We start from the raw sequence: 21,177 nt of genomic DNA, 5'->3' as shown, positions 1-21,177 counted from the left end.
ACTTGCAGAAAGTGCATTTTTTACTGAAATGTTTGTAATGTTTTTCAATGCACAAGTTTCTAAGCCAGTAACTGCAATAAACAGCATGTGTACGATCACACTATTAAAGCTCGGTCTACACTATTAAACTAGTTTGACAAGAAAAGTGTGATGTGTCCAAATATGGTAGTGATGTTCCCAAATATGGTAGTGATGTTCCCAAATATGGTAGTGATGTGCCCAAAAATGGTAGTGATGTGACATCATAATGTCCATATATGGGCACATCACATTTTGTTGTTACATAAAGTGTGATAGTGTAAACAAGGCTTAATACAAGCTTGTATATTATATTCAATTCAAAATAAATTATATTGTATAAAAAAAAAATGGTTTTTTTTTCAAAAGATAAGTTATTATTAAGAATATATTTTTCTTTAATATGCCATTTTAATATCATATAATAGTTATCCACTTTGACCAAAAATTGGATCGAAAAAAAAATTATGTACCTGAAAAAACTGCAATTTAAACCAAAAAAATAGTCAAATTGGCTGCCATCCAATGGATTGGATTTATTTTGTCATTTTTTTAGGTGATTAACTTGATTAAAACTACAAAATAACCTATTCAAAGTCTGATTTAATTAATCTTCATTTTTCATGTTTTTGGGGGACAATACATCTTTAAGAGACAATAGCATCTAGATTAATAGTTCATCTTTCCTATAGTATTATCCATAAACTATCTTACACAAAAGAGAAGGCGTAAAGCAAGCCAGTGCACGGAATCCGGTTTAATTTTGAGAGTTAATCAAGCGTGTAAAAGGCAATTTGCAGTGGGTCAATTCAAATCACATCACAAGTATTAGCAAAGTACATAATAACCAGAAAACAACAGAAATGATTCCGTGAGAAATTCCACAGCTGTACAAACTAATTTCTTTTCCCGGTTTTCATCTTTCACGCAATGCCAACTTATTTGAACTCGCTCCACGGTTTTTAAAATCTTCAAAGACAAGTGGATAGATACTCCCATTTAAAAATAACCCAAATGCTAATAAGGTGGCGCCAGAAATGAGGGCGACAGTTGCGATAAAAGATGCTAATGAGCTAGAAATGATGAATGGTTTATGGAGTTAAAAGTTCAGTTGTCTATTCATTTCTCGTAATAATCTTATTACTCTGGGGTCACAATGTAATTAAACTGCCTTATATACACTTATACACTTCAAAATGTATAATATGATGTTCTATTAAAATCACAGGAATACAGTTTTTTTTTTCCAATCCAAACCTAAAGCTCTGTCTACACTATCAAACTTTATGCGAAAATTGTGATGTGCCTAATGATGATGTCATATTACTACCATATTTGGCACACTTTAAAAAAAACTACTTTGATAGTGTAGACAGAGGTTAACACATTGAATGTTTTGTTAAAATAATATTACATTATCTATAAATTTACCCTATTAAAGGGACACCCTTATTAAAGGGACACCCCTATTAAAGGGACACCCCTATTAAAGGGACACCCCTATTAAAGGGACATCCCTTATTAAAGGGACACTCCTCCTATTAAGGGACACACTATTCAATGGACACCCCTATTCAATGGACACCCCTATTTAATGGACACCCTTATTTAATGGACACCCCTATTAAAGGGACACCCCTATTAAAGGGACATCCCTTATTAAAGGGACACCCTATTAAAGGGCACTCTTTCAATGGACACCCCTATTCAATGGATATCCCTATTAAAGGGACACCCTATTCAATGAACACCCCTATTAAAGAGATATTTCCTATTAAAGGGACACTCCTATTAAAAAGAAACATTTCTGTGAAACAAGGGGCAATATATTTTAACACTACAGCCAACCACTATTTAAAGGACACCTCTATTAAGGGAATACTGAAGTGAACGAGATACAATATATGTTTTGACACTACATCCAACCCCTATGCAGGGCCCTGAAGGTCTCTCATTAGGGGTTATACTTTGATAATAGAGAATATAGAATTATCATTTGAATTGGTTCTGATATAACAATTTCAAATTTTGTAACATTATTCTTCAAATTCCTAAAACTGTTCCTTAAAGCTAGAGTAGCTCTCATTGTTTAAAAATGTTTATTAAAAAAAAATCCTATCAATTTCAAAGCTTAAGAAAACTTACTATTGGGGTAAGCCTGCAGGAAAGAATATGATGTTCCCACCGGAAATAAAATTGTATATTTAATTGGTAAATGGAATTTCCACCTGTGATCATATACCAGAAGGTAAAAGTTTGATTTTAAATGCATTCCTGTAAAATCTCGCCCTGTTAAAGAACACAGGTGACTATTGTTGTTACAGCCACGCAAACTAGGTCATGGAGAACACACCTCCCAACACGCTGCTCAACGCCAGACAAGGGAGTGTTAAGAGGACCATATAAATCATACAAAATCATGTGACAATATTTGGTATTATAATCGTACTTTAGATGTTTTCAAGCTAGATATGAACCCCAGGCTTAAACACATTCCAATTTCATCCTATTTATAATCATCTCTGAACTCCAAAGGAAATATTTGAGGTATGAAATAACATGCGGAACGAAATGTATTATGTTTTAGAGCTAAAAAGTATATATATCTAATGGAATATAAAAAGCATGGTTGGCTCGGTTTAAAAAATAACAGAAAGTGACGAAGCTGAATCTATGTAAGTTACATACATCCAACAATGTTACTGTGCTAATCACATGTACCCGTTTATTCAAGGAGTAGCTGGCTCACTTTATAGAGACATATTTTGGTCAAGCTGCCAAGCATTTTCTATTGTTAATGTCATATATGTTGTATTGTATGTTGATACTATGCCGGTTTTTTTAACATTAATTTTAACAATTAAGTTACATTTTTTGGCAAAATAATGTGGCAAGTTTTAAACATTGGCACGTAATAACAAAAAGGCCATGTTGTCTTTTACTTGCGTTGTCTAGAGATTCAAGGTAAATAAGCCGACATTTATAAAGCCTAAACTAGATTTTAAGAAGAATTCAAAGCCGTATGTATTTAAGACAACAGGTGGAGGAAACAAAGATCATATATACACATTCCTCAACATTATACCAACAACCACATAAATACTTTTACAATATTTATATAAAGATTATCACTGGTATACAACAGGTGCAGAAAATATTCTGAACTTTTTCCAACAGATTTCATGAGTAGCAGTTTTAAATATTTATATAAAAATATTTGAATTTTATAATTGTTGTTCATTATTTGTTTGTTTTTTAAGAATTAATAAAAATATTGGTAACTAATGAGGATTGACTTTCGTAAAGAGGAACGCCATTTACAATTTAAAAATTCTCCAATACTTATGTGAACATTTATCAACTTAAGTGAATGCAATATCTCACTCAAGTGTGATTTGTGAATTCGGCCACATGTCAAAGATTTTGTATGTTTATAAATGTTCTAGTTCATTCTTGCCACTACAAAGGAGTGGATTGTTTTGTGTCAAATATGCGAGCCAACCTCTTTGGAAATTATTATTACAGAAAAACTTTGTATTTAAAATTGATCCAATATTTTTCTTTTAGTTAAGGAAGTTTGTAGAATTATGTTATGCCTACTGTATGTTTTCCTAAAGAAAAATCTACCCTGTAATCTTTGACAAAAAAATGTGATGTGCCCAAATATGGTAGTGATATTCCCAAATATGGTAATGATATGACATCATCATGTCCATACATGGGCACATCACATTATATAATATCACACTGAATACCTTGTTGTTAGTTATAAGAATATTTTATGGCCTTGCACACCCTTGACGAAAAACACCTTTTGGTGATCAAGTTCTCCGTGTTTAAATAAAGTATTTATTTTTATTATTATTATTTTTTTGTCACATAAAGTTTGATAGTGGTTCAGACAAGGTAGTTAATTCAGCACAAATAATTGTCTATCAAACCAGTTTGACAAAAAAAGTGTGACGTGTCCAAATATAGCAGTGATATGTCATCGTGTCCATATATTATGAGTACATCATATTTTTTTGTCACATAAAGTTTGATAGTGTAGACAGAGCTTCACAATCTGTACTACGAGTTTGCAAACACCAACCTGCAAGATTTGCTGACGTACATCATTTGTACTTGAGGTAACTGATGGTTCACCAATTCCTAACGGATGAGTTGGGAGATGACTTGACAGAGCTTCTAACGCTATCTTCTCCTTCTCACCCGTTATCACATCTTGATAATAAGATGGATCAGGAGGCGAACCTAAAAAAACAAAAATCAAATATTATAAGTATTATTACTATTTGCTCACAATATAATATTAAAGATATATTGTCCCCTTAAACAAATTTTTCAACAAACAAACAACAACAAATTTGTATATGCCATTTTAGTGTCACGTAAATAGTTATTCACTTTGACCAAAAACTTGATATAAAAAAAAAGTAATGTAAAGCAAAAAATACTTAAAATTGTTTTGGTTAAAATTAGCTAGAGAAATATATTAAAATAAACAATACAATGTAAAATAAAATAAATATTTGTTATAAATATCTATAGACTTTAATCTGATAATAAATATGAATTCATTAATTGATTAAATTCTGATACATAGAGTAATATTTTAGAGTGCGTTGTTACCCAACACAGATTACAGGCGAATAAAATAAAAATATTATGAATAAAAAATTAAACCATTCTAATATAAATAGTAATTCACTGATTACTCGGTGTTCTTTCACAATTTAATTAAAATATCATAATAGTTGGCAAGTTATTTGCGTAATGGAAAAATAGAAAGTAGCTTAAAGATCTATCTGTGAACCTCGAGTGTCAAGGTCAATTACAGCGTATTCTTCGAGAGGAAGCGCCCCGGCGTTCCAATTAATGGCGACAATATTGGTACAGGTTCTTTTTTGGGCAATTTTAGCCAACTAATATAGGAAATGAATAATTAGGTTTTAGTGAAATAAAGCACTTAATTTCAAGCTAGGGTTTAACAAACAAGTCTGCACTTGTGGCGTAGTCCATCCGATAGGCAGTGCCTGGGTCGACTTTATTAATATAATCCGTTGTATAATTCTGGATTTCATTTAATTTTTTGACTATTTAAAAAAAAAATCATTAATATATTTCAAATATTCCATAATCATCAATTTTTAAAAAAATTTATAAATCTTACTAATAAACTTAAACATTCATATGGTTAATATTATTAAATATTATTAAAATAAAAAAAGTATTAATTTTATTTGATAAACAAATTACTTTTATATATTTTATTATTAAATATTATAAAAATAAAAAAGTTTCAATTTTCTTTGATTAATATGTTTTTTTTTTCTTTTTAAATATATTTTTATTATTTGTTTATGCTATTATTTTCTTAAATCTTTCTTATAACTCTGTATAAGGTATATTTTAATATATTTTAAATTATTGAATAAGTATACTTTTGTGTGTTTGTTTCACTGAATGTACTTTGGTTTTAATTTAAAATCACATGTAATTCTTTGAAATAACATTTATACATAGTCACACATTTACCTATATCTTCAAAGGGAATTCTATGAAAATGGCCTTCTGATAATTCTCGGGCTTATAGTGGTCAAAAACAATAGGTTATAACCAAGTCATGTACTTGGGACAAACTTGGGAAATCAACGCGTAAACGATTTCAGATGTTGGAGAAAGTGATTCGTTTACTGCGTCAGTCTCGTTAAACACATGTTCGTGATGCGTGTTGTAATGAAACATGTGCAACATATCAACGATTCACTCCCCCGGTAACTGAAACAGAATTTCTTTTCTCGAATCCTTTATTGATTTCACTGGTAGGTTTTAAAAATCCAACAAAGGGATAAATACAGTTATAACAATTAACGTCTAATGAAACAATAATTCAAAGAGAATTGAAAGCTTATGTTAAACTATTTTTGGTGTATGTAGATGCGTCGTACAGAATGGAATTGAATCAATTTATACAATAGCTGTGTAATAATGTTGATTTGCCAACGAGAGACTTGACATGAAAGTATTTACTGTGAAATTGATCACGTCTTAAACATTTGCCAACATTCAGGACAAATTCTTTCGTCCGGTTCAAATTTGCATCTCTTTAAAGTACTACAGCAATTTCGACAAAAAATGCTTTGGTGAACGAATTGTGAAATATTGAATTTAAAAATTAATACAATTTGTTTTTAAAGTAATAATTTTATTATATTGACATTTTTTAAAATAAATTTTTTAAATATTATAATCTTTTATTTCTTTCTAATAATTTTATTATAGCGACCCATTTTAAGATATATTTTTTTTAAATCTTTAAAGTACATAATATAGAAATTTCAACAAAAAATACTTTGTTTAACGAATTATGAAATATTAAATTGAAAAATTAGTATAATTAAAGTAATAATTTTATTACATTGACATTGATAAAATATATTTTTTATTTCTTCCCATTTCATGTTGATGGAGTTTTGCCAAGTCACATCTAAAAGGAGGTTTTAGGTAGTATAAATAGGTGTTTTGTACTAATTTATTTAAAACTTTATTTAGAAATGTAGGTGTAGAGATTGTGTAATTATGCGTACTTGGAAAAGTGTAAGGGAATCAAACTTTTCACTAGGATAAATAAGTTAACAGAAGTTTTACATTGTTTTTTAAAAACAAAATAAATTTATTTTTTAATTGAAATTTTTTCTAAAATGGAATATCATTTTCCACAAATCATACAGAATTAATTTAAATGATTATAATATGTTTAAGAATATTTTTAATTGATTGGCTATTACAAAAATCATTTTTTGGTACTGATTTATTTTTTTGATATATTACTGTGTAGTCAAATACTAGTGTATATCAATATGCAATATCGTTTTACATATATTTGCAACTGTACTTCATATAAATTATGAGACATAGTTATTGGAACAGAATATAGCTAATATGTTATTTTTGTAACATGAAATATTATATAATTTAGAGTAAGTTTATCTGTAAGTGAAAAATCAAACATAATTAGATGTACTGTAATATACATTTTATAACACTAACAGCAATTACCATTAATATTGCCAGTTCAAAGGTCAAAATCGTAATTGACGAGACGCTTTAAAGCATTTACCTCGTGGAAATATTGATTAGGATTTTGTGAGGTAATTACTTATTAATAAATATAAAACTGCATATAAAAATAAATCATTATTGTTAGCGTTTATCGTGCATTTCCTATTGCAGTTTCAGAACAAAACACGCCATCTGTCACTATTACTAACTCCATAAAAGTGTTGTCTCTTATTTCAAACTCGTTAATAATTAAAATTTCATCTCAGAACACTGCTTTTTTCTTTCGTGACCCTGAAAAAAAGATTTCTTAAAAGTTCAAGGGATCAACCTATCTGAATAGAAATTATATTCAAGTTAGAAAATGATGTATGTGCATATTTACCCGTCTCTGAGCCATCTTTGTACAGACTGGCTGTCGATCCTGCCAGAATCTCTGCTTCGTGCGTTGTGTACTTTCGATAGCTATCTTTCGGCGACAACGACTGACTACGTTTCAAAGGTTCTGTGATTGTTACAGGTCGCGATCGTACAAAGTTTTGCTGAGGTGGCGATGGCGGACTTTGGAGGTCGATCATTTTTGGCATTCCCATCATTTTCGGGGGCGCCTTGGATGACAGATTTAAAGGTTGCGCTTCACTGATAGGATGGGCTGCTTTCGGACTTAACCGTATTTGCGACGGGAAGACCTGCGGTGAAAAAGGAGTTTGAGGTATCGTGAGAAGTCCCTTGTTCGAGATAGTCGTCGTTGTTCCTGATAATACCGGTTGCGTGCTCATATGATGCGTCCGGGTCGTAGGAACAGGTTTTGGTTGATGGTGTAAATCAAGTTTTGGAGAAGTAGGGGAAAGTCCGACTTTAACGCCAGTCTGGGGGTCGGTAGGCGAGGGTAAAATCATGTGAGGGGGTAAAGGGTAAGAATCACCGGGGTATATGGGTATGAGACGGATACCCGCGTATCCCGGCGGCGCGGCAGCTTTGTACTGCTCCTGAACAGCCTGCGACAGAAGTTGAATACGTTGTTGCTGTTGCATTATCTGCTGCTGTTGCATCTGTATCATCTCCTGTTGTTGCCGTTGCACTTCAAGCTGTTGCTGTTGTTTCGCTAACTGTGCTTTGTGGATATCTGTGTTTTCACGTTGTTGTATTAACAATTGTTCTTTTAATACATTTAACTGTAGTAGCATATCCTGGATTTGCGCATCTTTTTCTGCTAATTGTTCTGAGGTAGATTTTGCATTCGTCTTTTGTACATTTTTAACCTCTACAGTTTTTTCCAAACCCATATTTCCGTTCAAATCAATTGTCATGGTATCTTCTTCCTTGATATCCTTCGCTTGATTACTAATCTCTTTTTCTTCCATTAATACATTTTCCTCAGACGAGCAATCGCACGACTGCCCTGAATCACTTAACGAGTCTGTGGTTCGAGTCAATTTGTTGACCGTTCTGTCAATTAGATACGTTTCTTGCTGTTGTTGTTCTTCCGTGTCCATAGTTTCGTCAACGATCTCACATTTGATCGGTTTGTGTTTAGTTAATTCCAGAGCAGTATCCATTACCATAGACATACTTCAACTCTAAAAATAGGAAAACAAACATTAATTTATTACAAATATAAAAATTATTACCGGTAATCCACTCTATCAAATGTATAAAAATGTTCAAAAAATTATATAAGTATCATTCACTTAATGCCAATTTACAACTCAACAACATAAGTATTCTTCATCCAATAAAAACAATTGAACATTCGTAGTCTTAGGCATATAATCCACGCAGTATGAACAAAACATGTGTACAAAATGCTTTACTGAATAAAGTAGGCTATTAACCAACTGGTATCGGAGTATGTACTAGTATATGTACACAGCAAGACCGCTAAACATCAATTGAAAACCGAGTTATATTAGTAGTAATTTATTCTCACTTCCCGGTGGGAGAACAGAAGAATCGTAAATACCTAACAAGTTTATTTGCGTTGATATATGAATTGTAGTTGCTTGCCTTGGTCGTCATGGACCAGTAGATGTTGGACAACACAACCGTGACATATACAATGAATACTTATTAACAACGATCCCTGTTTTAAATCAATGTGGATGGTGTCTCCGAGCTGCAGCCCTATGGACGATAACTGATAAGGGGAGATATGTATTTCCGAGGGGAAAATTAATAAAGGTACTAAGTATGCGCTATTCTGATAATAACATTTTGGGAAGTGAGTCAGTCTTGCGTCTTGCTCATCACAGAGAGCTGGAGCCATACAAAACAATATAAGCTACAGCCAGTTAATCCTGAGGAAGTCCTAATAGAGCGCGGAGTAGAACATAGCGAGTAGTAAAGCGGTGTGGTAATCAACGCTTTTCGATACTTTCGGAGTAACCAACAGTCACGAGGAGCTACACCACACATGGACATTCTCAGGTAAGATAGTTAGGAAGTGTATAAATTTATTATTCGATAACATTTGAATGATAAGTATAAACAGAGGTTTAATAACTGTTATTTTAACGCTCGTGTCTTTAGTGCAGGCACTGCAACTAGTGTGTTCGCACGTAACAGGTGGCCTATAACTGCCCAATACTACTACTAAACGAAGTAACAGAATTGGCCTAAATCAAGAAAAACAGAACAGACATAAACGAACATTTCCCGTTTAGAAATAGAACACGCAAATTAAGAAAGACAGAAATGAGTAAAAACACAAGTTTTCTAGCAATTTGGTTGTATATAAAAAGACAAGTAATATACCCAATGTATAGTGAATATGAACCAAGTTAATGGGTTTTTAACTACTTTGCAAGTCAGATCCAAGACGTAAGGTTAGTAATTAATTAACTTTGTCGTTATGATCTATCCTTGACAAAATAAGAGAAAAACAGGACGTGGATAATCTGAAGCGAGAATACATCATAAATTCCTGTATTTGCGTTACTTTTCTGATTCTAAATAGAAGGTAGTAAGTTAGCTCAGCCAAAACACCGGCCATTGGAAATATTAATTATGAAAATGAAAAAACAAAACTTTTACAAACTGTATAAAAGTTAGTAAACATTAAACAAAATCCTTAAAAAATAAAAACATATAATATATATAATAAAATACAAATAAGTAGTAAAAAATTATAAATAATTTACTCCAAACTGACCACAGTATTAATATTGATAAAATAAAATGATAAATAATGTATTAAATTGCCTAAATTATTACTTTATTATTACTGTATTGAAATTAACAATAATCATAAAAGCACAGAAGAACTTTATTGACTTTTCCTATTAAAGATACTTTAAAAAAATATTATCAGCAATTACACCATTACCAAACTATAAATGTATCGCATCTTGCTTAAAATTGCTAAGAAATCTTTTATTTTTACACCCTTCCAATTTCGGGTAATTAAGTAACAAGTGTTTAATTAGGTATCAAAATCTTTTGGTTTTGTGTCGGACCGTGATTCACGATCATTATCAGTTTGAAAATCCCATTTACCGCTTCCTAGTCTTGTAACACTTTGCACGCTATGGTGTATCTCAAGTGAAAGTTGTGAAATTAATTAAAATACATAATCATTATGATAAATAGCATTTAACGAAAAATAATAAAAGTATAGTGACAGAATAAGTTTGTAATAATAAATTGTATCATATTATCAAACTCAACATCTCTGTCTACACTATCAAACTTTATGTGACAAAAAATGTAATGTGCCCATATATGGACATGATGATATCATATCACTACCATATTTAATCATATCACTACCATATTTGGGCATATCACGCTTTTTTGGCAAACTAGTTTGATAGTGTAGATGGAGCTTAAGTGAATTCCATTGAAACTATTTTTAATGTACCATAATTCAATTTTCAACAAGGCCTAATAATAAACATTATCTCTTGCTTTAATTAATGTATCAATTAAAAGTAATAATTGTTGTCTGCTATTATAGTAATGTATTTAAACTTTTCTATCTTACAGACTTAAGACACAATTAATACACATGGAAGGTTGACTCCAAATGAAGACCTGGCCACGGGCAAGTGTACTATGGCCATCGGGAGACGTCAGCTAGGTTAAGTGAGGCCATGATGGGCTTAGCCTGAAGATTACCCAATTGAGTCCATGTTGTAGACTATTTGTTGCCGGTTTAAATTAAGGGCGTTTATAGGCTAATAATGATAACAAAACCATGGTCAGAAAAATAGTGGTAATGTTAACTAGGTGGGTTAATGCTACCTGTCAATCTTAAGACCCTGGGTCCAAATCCTGTTACAATCACAAAGTCTGTTCTTATGGCCAAAACAGTGCAACTACTATTAGCTTCATGGTATTTTTTGCAATGATTATATATTACTCTAATCTTGATTACTGCAAGTTGCACATTACAATTAACTTGGATCATAATTTTACATTTACCATATTGCAATAATCATAACATAAGTATTTAATGTTAGGATGGTAAAGATCCTAATAATGTTAATCTCGCAGTGATAGTCATTCTGTACGCTTGACATAGCCTACAGGCTTAGGTATAATAAGCTAAAGGATGCATAAGATACGGGCACCTAGTCGCTTAAGGCTTAAACTATGATATATACATCAAACGTCGGACATAATGACAAACACTGTAATCATATAATGCAATGTATACTTATATTGTAACTGTCTTACGACAATGGACGTGGTTCATTGAGCACATCCTAACTAATGGGCTTTAATAACATACTCCGCATTAATATTACTCATATCAGCTTTTTTTTTTCTGTCTCGCAACAATTTAATAGAATTGGGAGCTATGTTGCGTAACACATTCCCACAGGATTGACCCCCTTCCCTTGATGAAACCTAGGTGGAAAATTAAGTATCGAGGTTGCACGCTTTGTTTCAATTTTCAATCTTGTATATTTAAATTCATCACAAACTGTGAATAAATTTATGCGTAAAGTATTTGTGAATTTCAAAACTAATTATAAAAGTAATCTGTGAATAAATTATTTATTTGTGTATTTTTTATAATTGTATTTTATGACACTTTATAATCGGTAAAAATGGGTGTTTGACACTCACAGCACAATTTAATGTACAGTCACAGTTAAGGAATCTAGCACAAGAAAAATTAAATAAAAAGCTAAATATTACCATGCATACTTTGTTACAAGGAAACTAAAACATTTTAAAAACTGTTTTCTTACAATTTCATTTAAAATTTTCGTTTATAAACTATTATTTATTGTGACAAATAAGAAGTTATATCAATCAGAAATATTGCGCAAAAAAAATCAGAAATTTTTATTTAAAAAGGAAATTTATCTGCTTCAATTGAAAGATTAAATTCCCTTTATACTAATTTATCAATTATATTCTTGCAAAAAAATGGATAAAACTTGGAAAAATTTGTCAATGTTGATAATACTTTTGGAGCCATCCAGGAAGTTAGAAATACAGATAGAGAAATTTCCAGTTCCTAACGTACCTAAAACAAGAATTAAGCATCCGTACATAATTCATATTTAAGAAAACCCTGTTGTAATTACTTAATAAAAAGGCTTAACACTTGAAACTACGGCTTTCCTCTCGCACTTGAAAGACTGTCACGTGGGTCTCGGAGGGCGACAAAACGCAACAACTACACAAACATAAACCAGTAGTGTAGGATTCGACGTACGAAGCATCGTATGCGTGACAACGGTCCCAAACGGGAGTGAACTTGGCAACAACTAACTGAACCAACATCAACTTAAATTGAAATTAAACTTACAAAAAGTATTTCTTGTGGTAAAAATAATCAATCCTTAAAAGAATATTAAAGCAAGGTTTTAAAGAATGCAGAATAAACCTAAAATTAAAGCTCTGTCTACACTATCAAACTAGTTTGACAAAAAAAAAGTGATGTGCCCAAATATGGTAGTGATATACCCAAATATGGTAGTGGTATGACATCATCATGTCCATATATGGGCACATCACATTTTGTTGTCACATAAAGTTTGATAGTGCACACAGAGCTTTACAATTTACTTAAACTTGACAGTTATTCTTAAAATATATATATCAAAAATACCTTTGTATTATTTAGTTAAAGCCCCATTCCCTACGTTTTTTTGTTCTAATTTAAGATCACAAACTATATTTGATGTAAAAATAATACTATATGGTCCTATTGCGATAACTTTTTTCGTCTTGAAACGGTTAAAAATGTGAAAAATAAGTCGATTCTAATAATTATAGCGGCCCGCTATAAATCCCAAAATGCATTGCGCGCGGATTGATATTTTTGTTTTTCACCTTTAATTCGCCCACTTTTCGATCAATCGTGAGGCCAAAACAAATGGAAGACTCCTAACTTTTCAGCGAAAATACCGGGTTTTCCCCAATTTGTATCAACGGAGTCTGGCAAAAATAGAAAGAGAATTAATGCAGCAACTATACAACGTCAGGCTAGGTATATAGCTAGCGTACGATGTTCGTACGCTACCGATGTTTACCAGCTAGGCCTACAAAACTAAGCCTAGCTAGGCTAGGCCTAAGACCGTCCACGAGAGGTCGATCGCTGCGAGCTACTTAGGTAGTGCATTGTTTCTCACTTTTTATCATAATTTACCATAAAACGTACATTTAAGACATGAAATGACATGGTTTAATGTTTTTAAAGTGATATATATGTATTATTTTCCAAAAAACGTCCAAGATTGCAGGGAAGGGGTCTTTAACTGTATGACTTACTCAATAATTAAAACTAAACTTAATAACATTAGATTAGTTTAACAGAAGTCTATGAAGTTTTTTGTCAGGCCATCAATTACTGACATACTGCCCTCTATAGTTTCATTACATGGAAAGTTTTGTGGAAATTCCAGACAAGACATTATAGGGACAGCGGCAAATCAAAAGATATCTTTATTTGGAGTTAACTGTTAAAATTGCTGTAGTGTACAAGGACAGAAAATAAATACAAAGAAATCACTACATATATTAAATTATTTCTTAGCATATCAAGACTGTACTAAATAAAAAACAAATGCTGTTTTACCATGGCACATAGAGTAACCAGAGTTACAGTATAATCCACAATCCTAAACAATATTTTGAAAGAGTTAATTTACAATGTTGTCAGATCATCAAATACATTTGGTGACAATGTACTTACTTGTTTACGAAACACTACTGTTGTAAAATTGATATCCAATTAAATAAAAAGTTACTTAATTTAAACTTGAAAACAATAAAATTTGTTAAAACCAGACTTTCAGAAAACCAGATATTTTATGCCAACTCAAGTATATACCTTAATAATTAATCATTACAAATTATTACAATAATAAGTATGATTATTTATTCAAAAAATCATAATTATTGGATCTAAATAATCGATTCCTTTCCCATGACATACATTGTACAAACTCTTCTATTGTTGTATATAAGTTTCTCATTATTTTTCGATTTAAAATGTGCAGTTCCTTTATGTAACTAAATATGATTATCATTAATATTTTTCTGACTTCGTTTAACGTGTAATCCACCTATTCAGTGCTAAATACTAGTTTTACATTGTACAATCTCATTCGGAAAACCAGATCAGATAAATTTCATGTCCACTTGTTTCGCGCCGCGTCGCGCGTTGTGTATTATTTCCGAGTCAACTCTTAACAGTGGCACTTTGATAATGATTACAAGTCTGTGCAAACGACTTCTTAATATACGATAGTTTCGATGGAATTTAAAAGCATCCATAGACGATAAAATTCAATACAAACTACGTAGTTTCAATTACACTACATTTCATTTGCTTTCACCTGCTGCTGTTGTGGATATTGTCGTGTGATTTTACATTTCCTAATCTAATGGGGTTTCTTTCCTTTTCTTTATTTTTATTGTAAAATTGTTCTCTTTCCATTGTATTGTTAACACTTCTTCCCTTACTTAATAAATAGCTAAAATACAATGAATTTTTTTTCCTGATGCAACGCTGCACAAAAATGATGATAACAATGATTTGTATTTTTTTTTTGTACTTTTGTATTAATATTTGTCCTCAGTGAGGAAATTCGGATTAGGCCCTCCACGGACCCACGGCAGCCAGCAGTGCAGCGCCTACCAGATTAGGCAATGAGAGTTAAAGCATCTTGCCTAAGGATGCAATTAGTATGGTACAGATAACCTCGAACCCATGCCTATCACATGCTAGTCCGATATTACCATTACACCATCACTCTCCAGTATATACAGCACCCGCCGCGATTTCTAGACGGTCTCCCATCCAGAACGCAACCGGGCCCAACGTTGCTTAACTTCGGTGATCTGACGAGAACCGGTGTTTCAACGCAGTATGGCCGTATAACAATAATGAAAATGATGATGATGATGATAATAATAATGATAACAATGATAATGACGATGATAAAAAAATGATGATGATGATAACAATAATGATGACGGAAATAATATGGTGATAGCAATGATGATAAAAGTGATAACAATAATAATGATGGTGATAACAATGATGATAAAAGTGATGAAAATAATAATAATGATGATAACAATGATGATGATAAATGGAAATTACGTATATGATTATTATATCATAAATTTCTTTAATGTTTTTTAAATAAATATAAAACTATGATTGAACATACATAGTCAAATATCACAAAAATATGTAAATGTATTCAACAGAAATAAAAGACTTCCTTGAGACTGTTCTTAATATCACTTACGTCTCTGAAATAACTGAAATCTTTACAATAAAAATCACCTGTTGTTAACACAAGCAGAAAAATATAATAGCCAAGCCAAATGTCATAGGTCAAAGGTCAGTGCAGATGAATAAAGCCTAGAAGATAGATAGGATGGTATACATTAACAATAGATTCAAATGATAAATTGTATCTCGAGAAGTAATGAGATTGTTGCTCTGTACTGAGTGAAATATTTAGATTTTAATATCGTTTTCACAGCATCCCTGTAGAACAATGATGACATTGTTCTCATCGTCCGTTTGTAACATAAACACAAACAATTACAATGTTTACGACAACGCAAACGTTCCTAACGCGACTAGTTAAGTATAGGAAACATCCAATTTAAAATAGTTCTTCATACTATCAATGCAAAATTTCATCTCTTATTCATATCCATACTTAAAATATTATTAAATAATGATATGGGTATAGAAACTAAGAATAAATGTTGTTTTCCCTTTTATACTGTAGTCAAACAAGAACTGTGATGTACTGGGGGCCCCTTGCAAAATTTATAGTATTAAATCAAGAACAAAGTTGTACCCATGTGCCCAGGTCCCTCGTAAAGAATCCCCAGGTGTAAATTAGATGCTACAATTTCTAACACCACTCACAATGCAAATTTAAGTAAATGAGTACAAAACATTTTTGCATCAAGAACAAGAATCAAAACACAATTGAAATATACTATAAATTCAGAAACGATGAACAAATTGTGCCGTTGAAATGAGGCGCATTGTAATTTCTAAATTTGGATAGAACGTTTACTTGAATCAAATTTGGCATAACTAAAATTCAATCAACTACAAAGAATACCACAGGAGATCATTGTCATATTGAAGGATCAATAAAGCATCAAAGCTTTATTTCTCCATCAAAGAAAGTATAATAAAGAAATATATTTTGATGGTAAACAAGGAAACATAAAGTGGCTGTCTACATTATATTTAATAAATCACGCTTATAAACTTTTCTGTTACTAAGAAAAAAGAAGTACTTAAAATAGATGCTACATTGCCAGAGCACAAACCCATTAAATAAAATGTTCCATAAAAAAAATACAAAATGAAACATAGAGAGTATAATTTTTCCCTCTAAAAAAAAAACTAGTACATCTGATCAGATTTACCGACTTTAACGCATCCATTAACGTTATAAAAATTCAGATGAACCTAATATATCTGGATTGTAATGATATACTGGCCTTTGTCCTGGATTATATCCGTACGGAATTATCTAATCACAAGGTAATATAGGATATCCTAACATACTCTTATATTGTAAACAGGTCATCATTCGGAAAAAATATTAGTTATGCATGCGTTTTTTAAAACATTTGATTTTTTTCCTTAAGCATATTTCAGTATGTATTCTGCGGCGCATTTCGGTATAATCAGGCTTTTGCTTATAAAGTGCAAGTTAGTCGTAAGCCAAACTATCTCAATCCATCATTCCATGATTGCCTGACCCCTCCTGGTTTTGTTACGCTGATTGCTATTCTATGTGTGCGACAATAACGACCCCTATTCCCGTTGGCTCGATATAGCCACGTATAAATTGATGATACTAAATGCCGAGACTGACAACAAGGGTTAGCCCGTAGCAGTCTCAAAGTGGGTTGTGGAATACGATTTATTGACCTAACTTTAGCTCACGATTTTCAGTAAGCTTTGCGTTGCATCTCCTAGTGTTATTCACTTTAACTTACATAGCCCGACTGTATGAATAATTCAAAGAGGAAGGCTACAAATCATTTCAAACAGTTGAATTAAAACACTGCGCAGAACTACGACTAGAGACTACTAAATCCTTCCATCTCGCTAAATATATTCTAGAAATTTAATTCCCACATCCACACCATATCAAGGTCACGTGGCCGGGTTAAATTTCTTTTGAGAGGTTTCTTTTAAATCACATTTAAACATACGCGTGCACACATTATAAAACGACATGTGCAAATATCCGGTATTTCTCCTACATTTGAACATAAATTTCTACTAATTTTAAATAAATTGCCTAAAGTGACTAAAACAAGGTCTTATAAAAACATGTGTAACTTAAGCAGAGACGATAATGTAGATACAGCACGATAGTCATAGAGTAGTTACATGCACTATATTCTGAACAAAATACAATCCTAGATTTTAAACAAAAATAATCATTTTAATGGAGAGAGAAAATAAGTTTAAAAAGAAGGTAAAAAATTACATCAAAAAATGTTACAATTTAAGCACTTACATAAAATAAAGTTAAATAAACAAAATCATTATTCGATAAACACTATACATAATTAAATTTGATTTTTTTTTTCATATGTATAAAATATTATCATTTCTACTATTAAAATTATAATAACATGAATCTTTGGATTTTTAAAAATCAAGAAACAAAAAAGGAACATCAATAATTCAACTATTTTATATTAATTATAACATTTTTAAATAGTACATAACTATTTCTAGATAAAATTATCACCTTAAATTTGTTTATCAAGAATAACTTAACTTTTTAAATAAATATATATTTTACATAAAAACAGTAAATAAAAGAATAAAAAGTATTTCCTACCTAGTAAAGCTAGATTAAAAGTTGAAAACGTAAAGTTTCCTCTCGCCGATGTTCTTGGTGTATATTCCAAGAGAATAATCACGCAACAGTGACACGTTATCTAACAAACACGCACACAAAACCATTTTAATTTGAAATATATCTACACCTTAAATTTAAACGCTGCGATGTTGTTGTGTAATTTATAGTATATAAGTAAATGGCCCAAGGTTAGAAAGAACCACAAATAGTCGGTCCTTTCGAGAAGCCAATGTCAAAGTCTGTAATCGAATAAAATTATACTTGACAACTCTTGATTTTTTTCTATTTGCTCCCACATTATTTTTACCTATTAACATCGAGTCGTACAAAATAATTGAAAGTGTCATCAACAAGCATGTTAAGCACGTACTTAATGAGCCTTGAACGCAGCACACCGCCCTCATGAGTTTGGGTTTTGACAAGATCAATGATGTTACAGTCTGTCGGAAATGTTACATAAATGATTGTAAGTATTCCTTCTAGACTTGATATCATCCTTCAGTGTAACACATATTCCTCATGTTTATCATCAGTTAAACCTTACTACAGAGTACCTAGATACAGAATATCTGATAAGTACACTAATACCATTGTGTTAATCTTTCACTTCTCCCTCCATGTTTTAAGCTCTGTCTATACTACAAACACAGTGTGATGTGCCCATATATGGTAGTGATATGCTTAAATATGGTAGTGATATGACATTATCGTGTCCATATATGGGCACATCACATTTTTTCGTCACATAAAGTTTGATACTGTAGACAGAGCTTTATACACACATACCTTTGGAGTGAGGAAGATCAAGTTTGAGTTACTGTAAAGAATGAATCTTAATATAACAGGCAAATGTTATATAATTAATAACAGTATTACAGCCAAATTCCGAGATACAGAACCACATACAGTATGTTACACTATATTAAAAATAATTTCTATGATATAACATGGGATGAGGATTTGATGATAGCACATCATGGACCTTTATAATAATAAAATACTGAAAAACTTAACATAAGGTGAATATGATAGAAAGCATAGTGACAACTAAACAAGTTTTTTTTACTTTATATGGTTTGAATGGCTTAAGATGGTATTTAGAAGGCATACCAAGCATCTAAGCCTATGACCATAAAAGAAGCTACCTTTCCATAAAACTCCTTATACCATATTTCAAACCCAACATATTTTACTTGATATTAATTGATTATTATACTCCTCCATGGCAGACATTAGCAACATTTCATTTCTATGAAACTATGCAGCTATTCTAAATGTCATTTTGTGCATCTTCATTATGTTTCTAAGTATGCAGATTGACTTTTTAACTATGTTATGGTACAGCTATGGTAGACATAAAAATGAAAAACCTCACAAATTATCTAAATATTCTTCCAATATTTCTGATCTTGATCTTACAAGCTCTTGCTTTCATATCCAAAAAAGACATGATAATGTTAGTGTATATTTGGATTCTCTTACTTGAGAATGTGGTTCACAGACTTTACCATTATTTGAATAGGGAAGTTCAATCAAATGTCTATCTTGAAGAAAATCTAACTTGAGGAGAATAGGCTATTGTTAAGTTTATCCTTGTAAGCTTGGCGCAAGATATACACACTCATCAAAAGCTAGTAATGAGATATCAGCAGTGTACTTTAGTAAAAGCAGTACACAGGGCAAAGTTAGTTAGGGTTTTAATATATAACATGGGTTTGTTATTATGTTAGAGGCATTCATTTGTTTGTTTAAATATTCTTGAACGCTAGTATCATAATTACCGGAGAACATGTGTTGTGTACTCAGCAATTGTGAGGCATTAAGTATAACAAGGAGTACAATACAGTGTATAAAATTACCTGCGAGTCTTGAGTATTTGCATTTAAATTCCTTGATAGAACGCCAATTATTATTCTTTTCAATTCATTTTTTATCAATAAGAAAAACTAATCGTTCTATTCTATATTGGAATTCTAGTAATAAAATGAATATTATGTTTCTCAAACATTGCATTTATATATTTCTTTCAATCAAGTAAAAATTGAATTCTTTCGACAACAAGTATTATGGACAACACTTTCTACAAAACTAGAACACCTAGGAATTCTCTGAAACACGCCTTTAAAATATCACTTCCGTGAACAAGAAGTATAACTTCCACAAAAAACTACGCTTCACAACTTCTGTATACTATGTAACACAACAACCACATAAGTACTACACACTAAAGCTCTGTCTACAATATCAAACTTTATGCGACAACAAAATGTGATGTGCCCATATATGGACATGATGATGTCATATCACTACCATATTAAAGGATATCACTACCATATTTTGGCACATTTTTTTGTCCAACTAGTTTGATAGTGTGGACAGAGCTTAACATGAAATTGTTGCAACTTAGAATCAATATATAGTACTCAATAATAACCAATTCCTTCACCAGTTGTGGTAACATTTGCATAATTTGTTTAACCCATCCAACACACCCAAATCAACCTTCTTACAAACTGCAACACATACTTTTCTATTTATAGTGCCTAAGCCTGCAACATTTCTAAAAAATACTATACAGGAGTAATTTATTTTATAATTTTCTGACCTGATCTTCACACTTCTCTTGACTTAACTGGGTGTGGTCAAAATAAGAGTCCATGCTTAAAATGTCTTGTCCACCACTGAACATAAACTATCCTCGAACCATGTTCATCACATTATTTTAGCATTAACCTTGATAGAATTACTAGTAGTAAGTGATGGA

The 21,177-nt window shown here is 31.5% G+C and overlaps 1 protein-coding gene and 1 pseudogene across 4 annotated transcripts in view; both read right to left on the bottom strand.

Moving 5' to 3' along the window:
* The window catches only part of LOC140055642 (transcription factor SOX-5-like), a 128,928-nt gene that overhangs the window by 8,024 nt on the left and 99,727 nt on the right, over positions 1-21,177 (bottom strand). For 3 of the 4 annotated variants that reach the window (XM_072100991.1, XM_072100992.1, XM_072100993.1), the window contains 2 exons: positions 7,466-8,660; positions 4,112-4,272 (listed from right to left, as the gene is read on the bottom strand). In XM_072100991.1, coding sequence (XP_071957092.1) covers positions 4,112-4,272; positions 7,466-8,651 — 1,347 coding nt within the window. In that variant the 5' untranslated portion in view covers positions 8,652-8,660. Of the gene's footprint in view, positions 1-4,111; positions 4,273-7,465; positions 8,661-9,043; positions 9,093-21,177 lie in introns of those variants that run through there. The other variant, XM_072100994.1, reaches the window with a different exon arrangement.
* On the bottom strand, positions 15,304-15,424 carry LOC140055798 (5S ribosomal RNA; annotated as a pseudogene).

The sequence above is a fragment of the Antedon mediterranea genome, chromosome 7 (assembly GCF_964355755.1).
Source record: "Antedon mediterranea chromosome 7, ecAntMedi1.1, whole genome shotgun sequence".
NCBI lineage: Eukaryota > Metazoa > Echinodermata > Crinoidea > Comatulida > Antedonidae > Antedon > Antedon mediterranea.
This window is presented reverse-complemented; position numbering and strand designations above follow the sequence as displayed.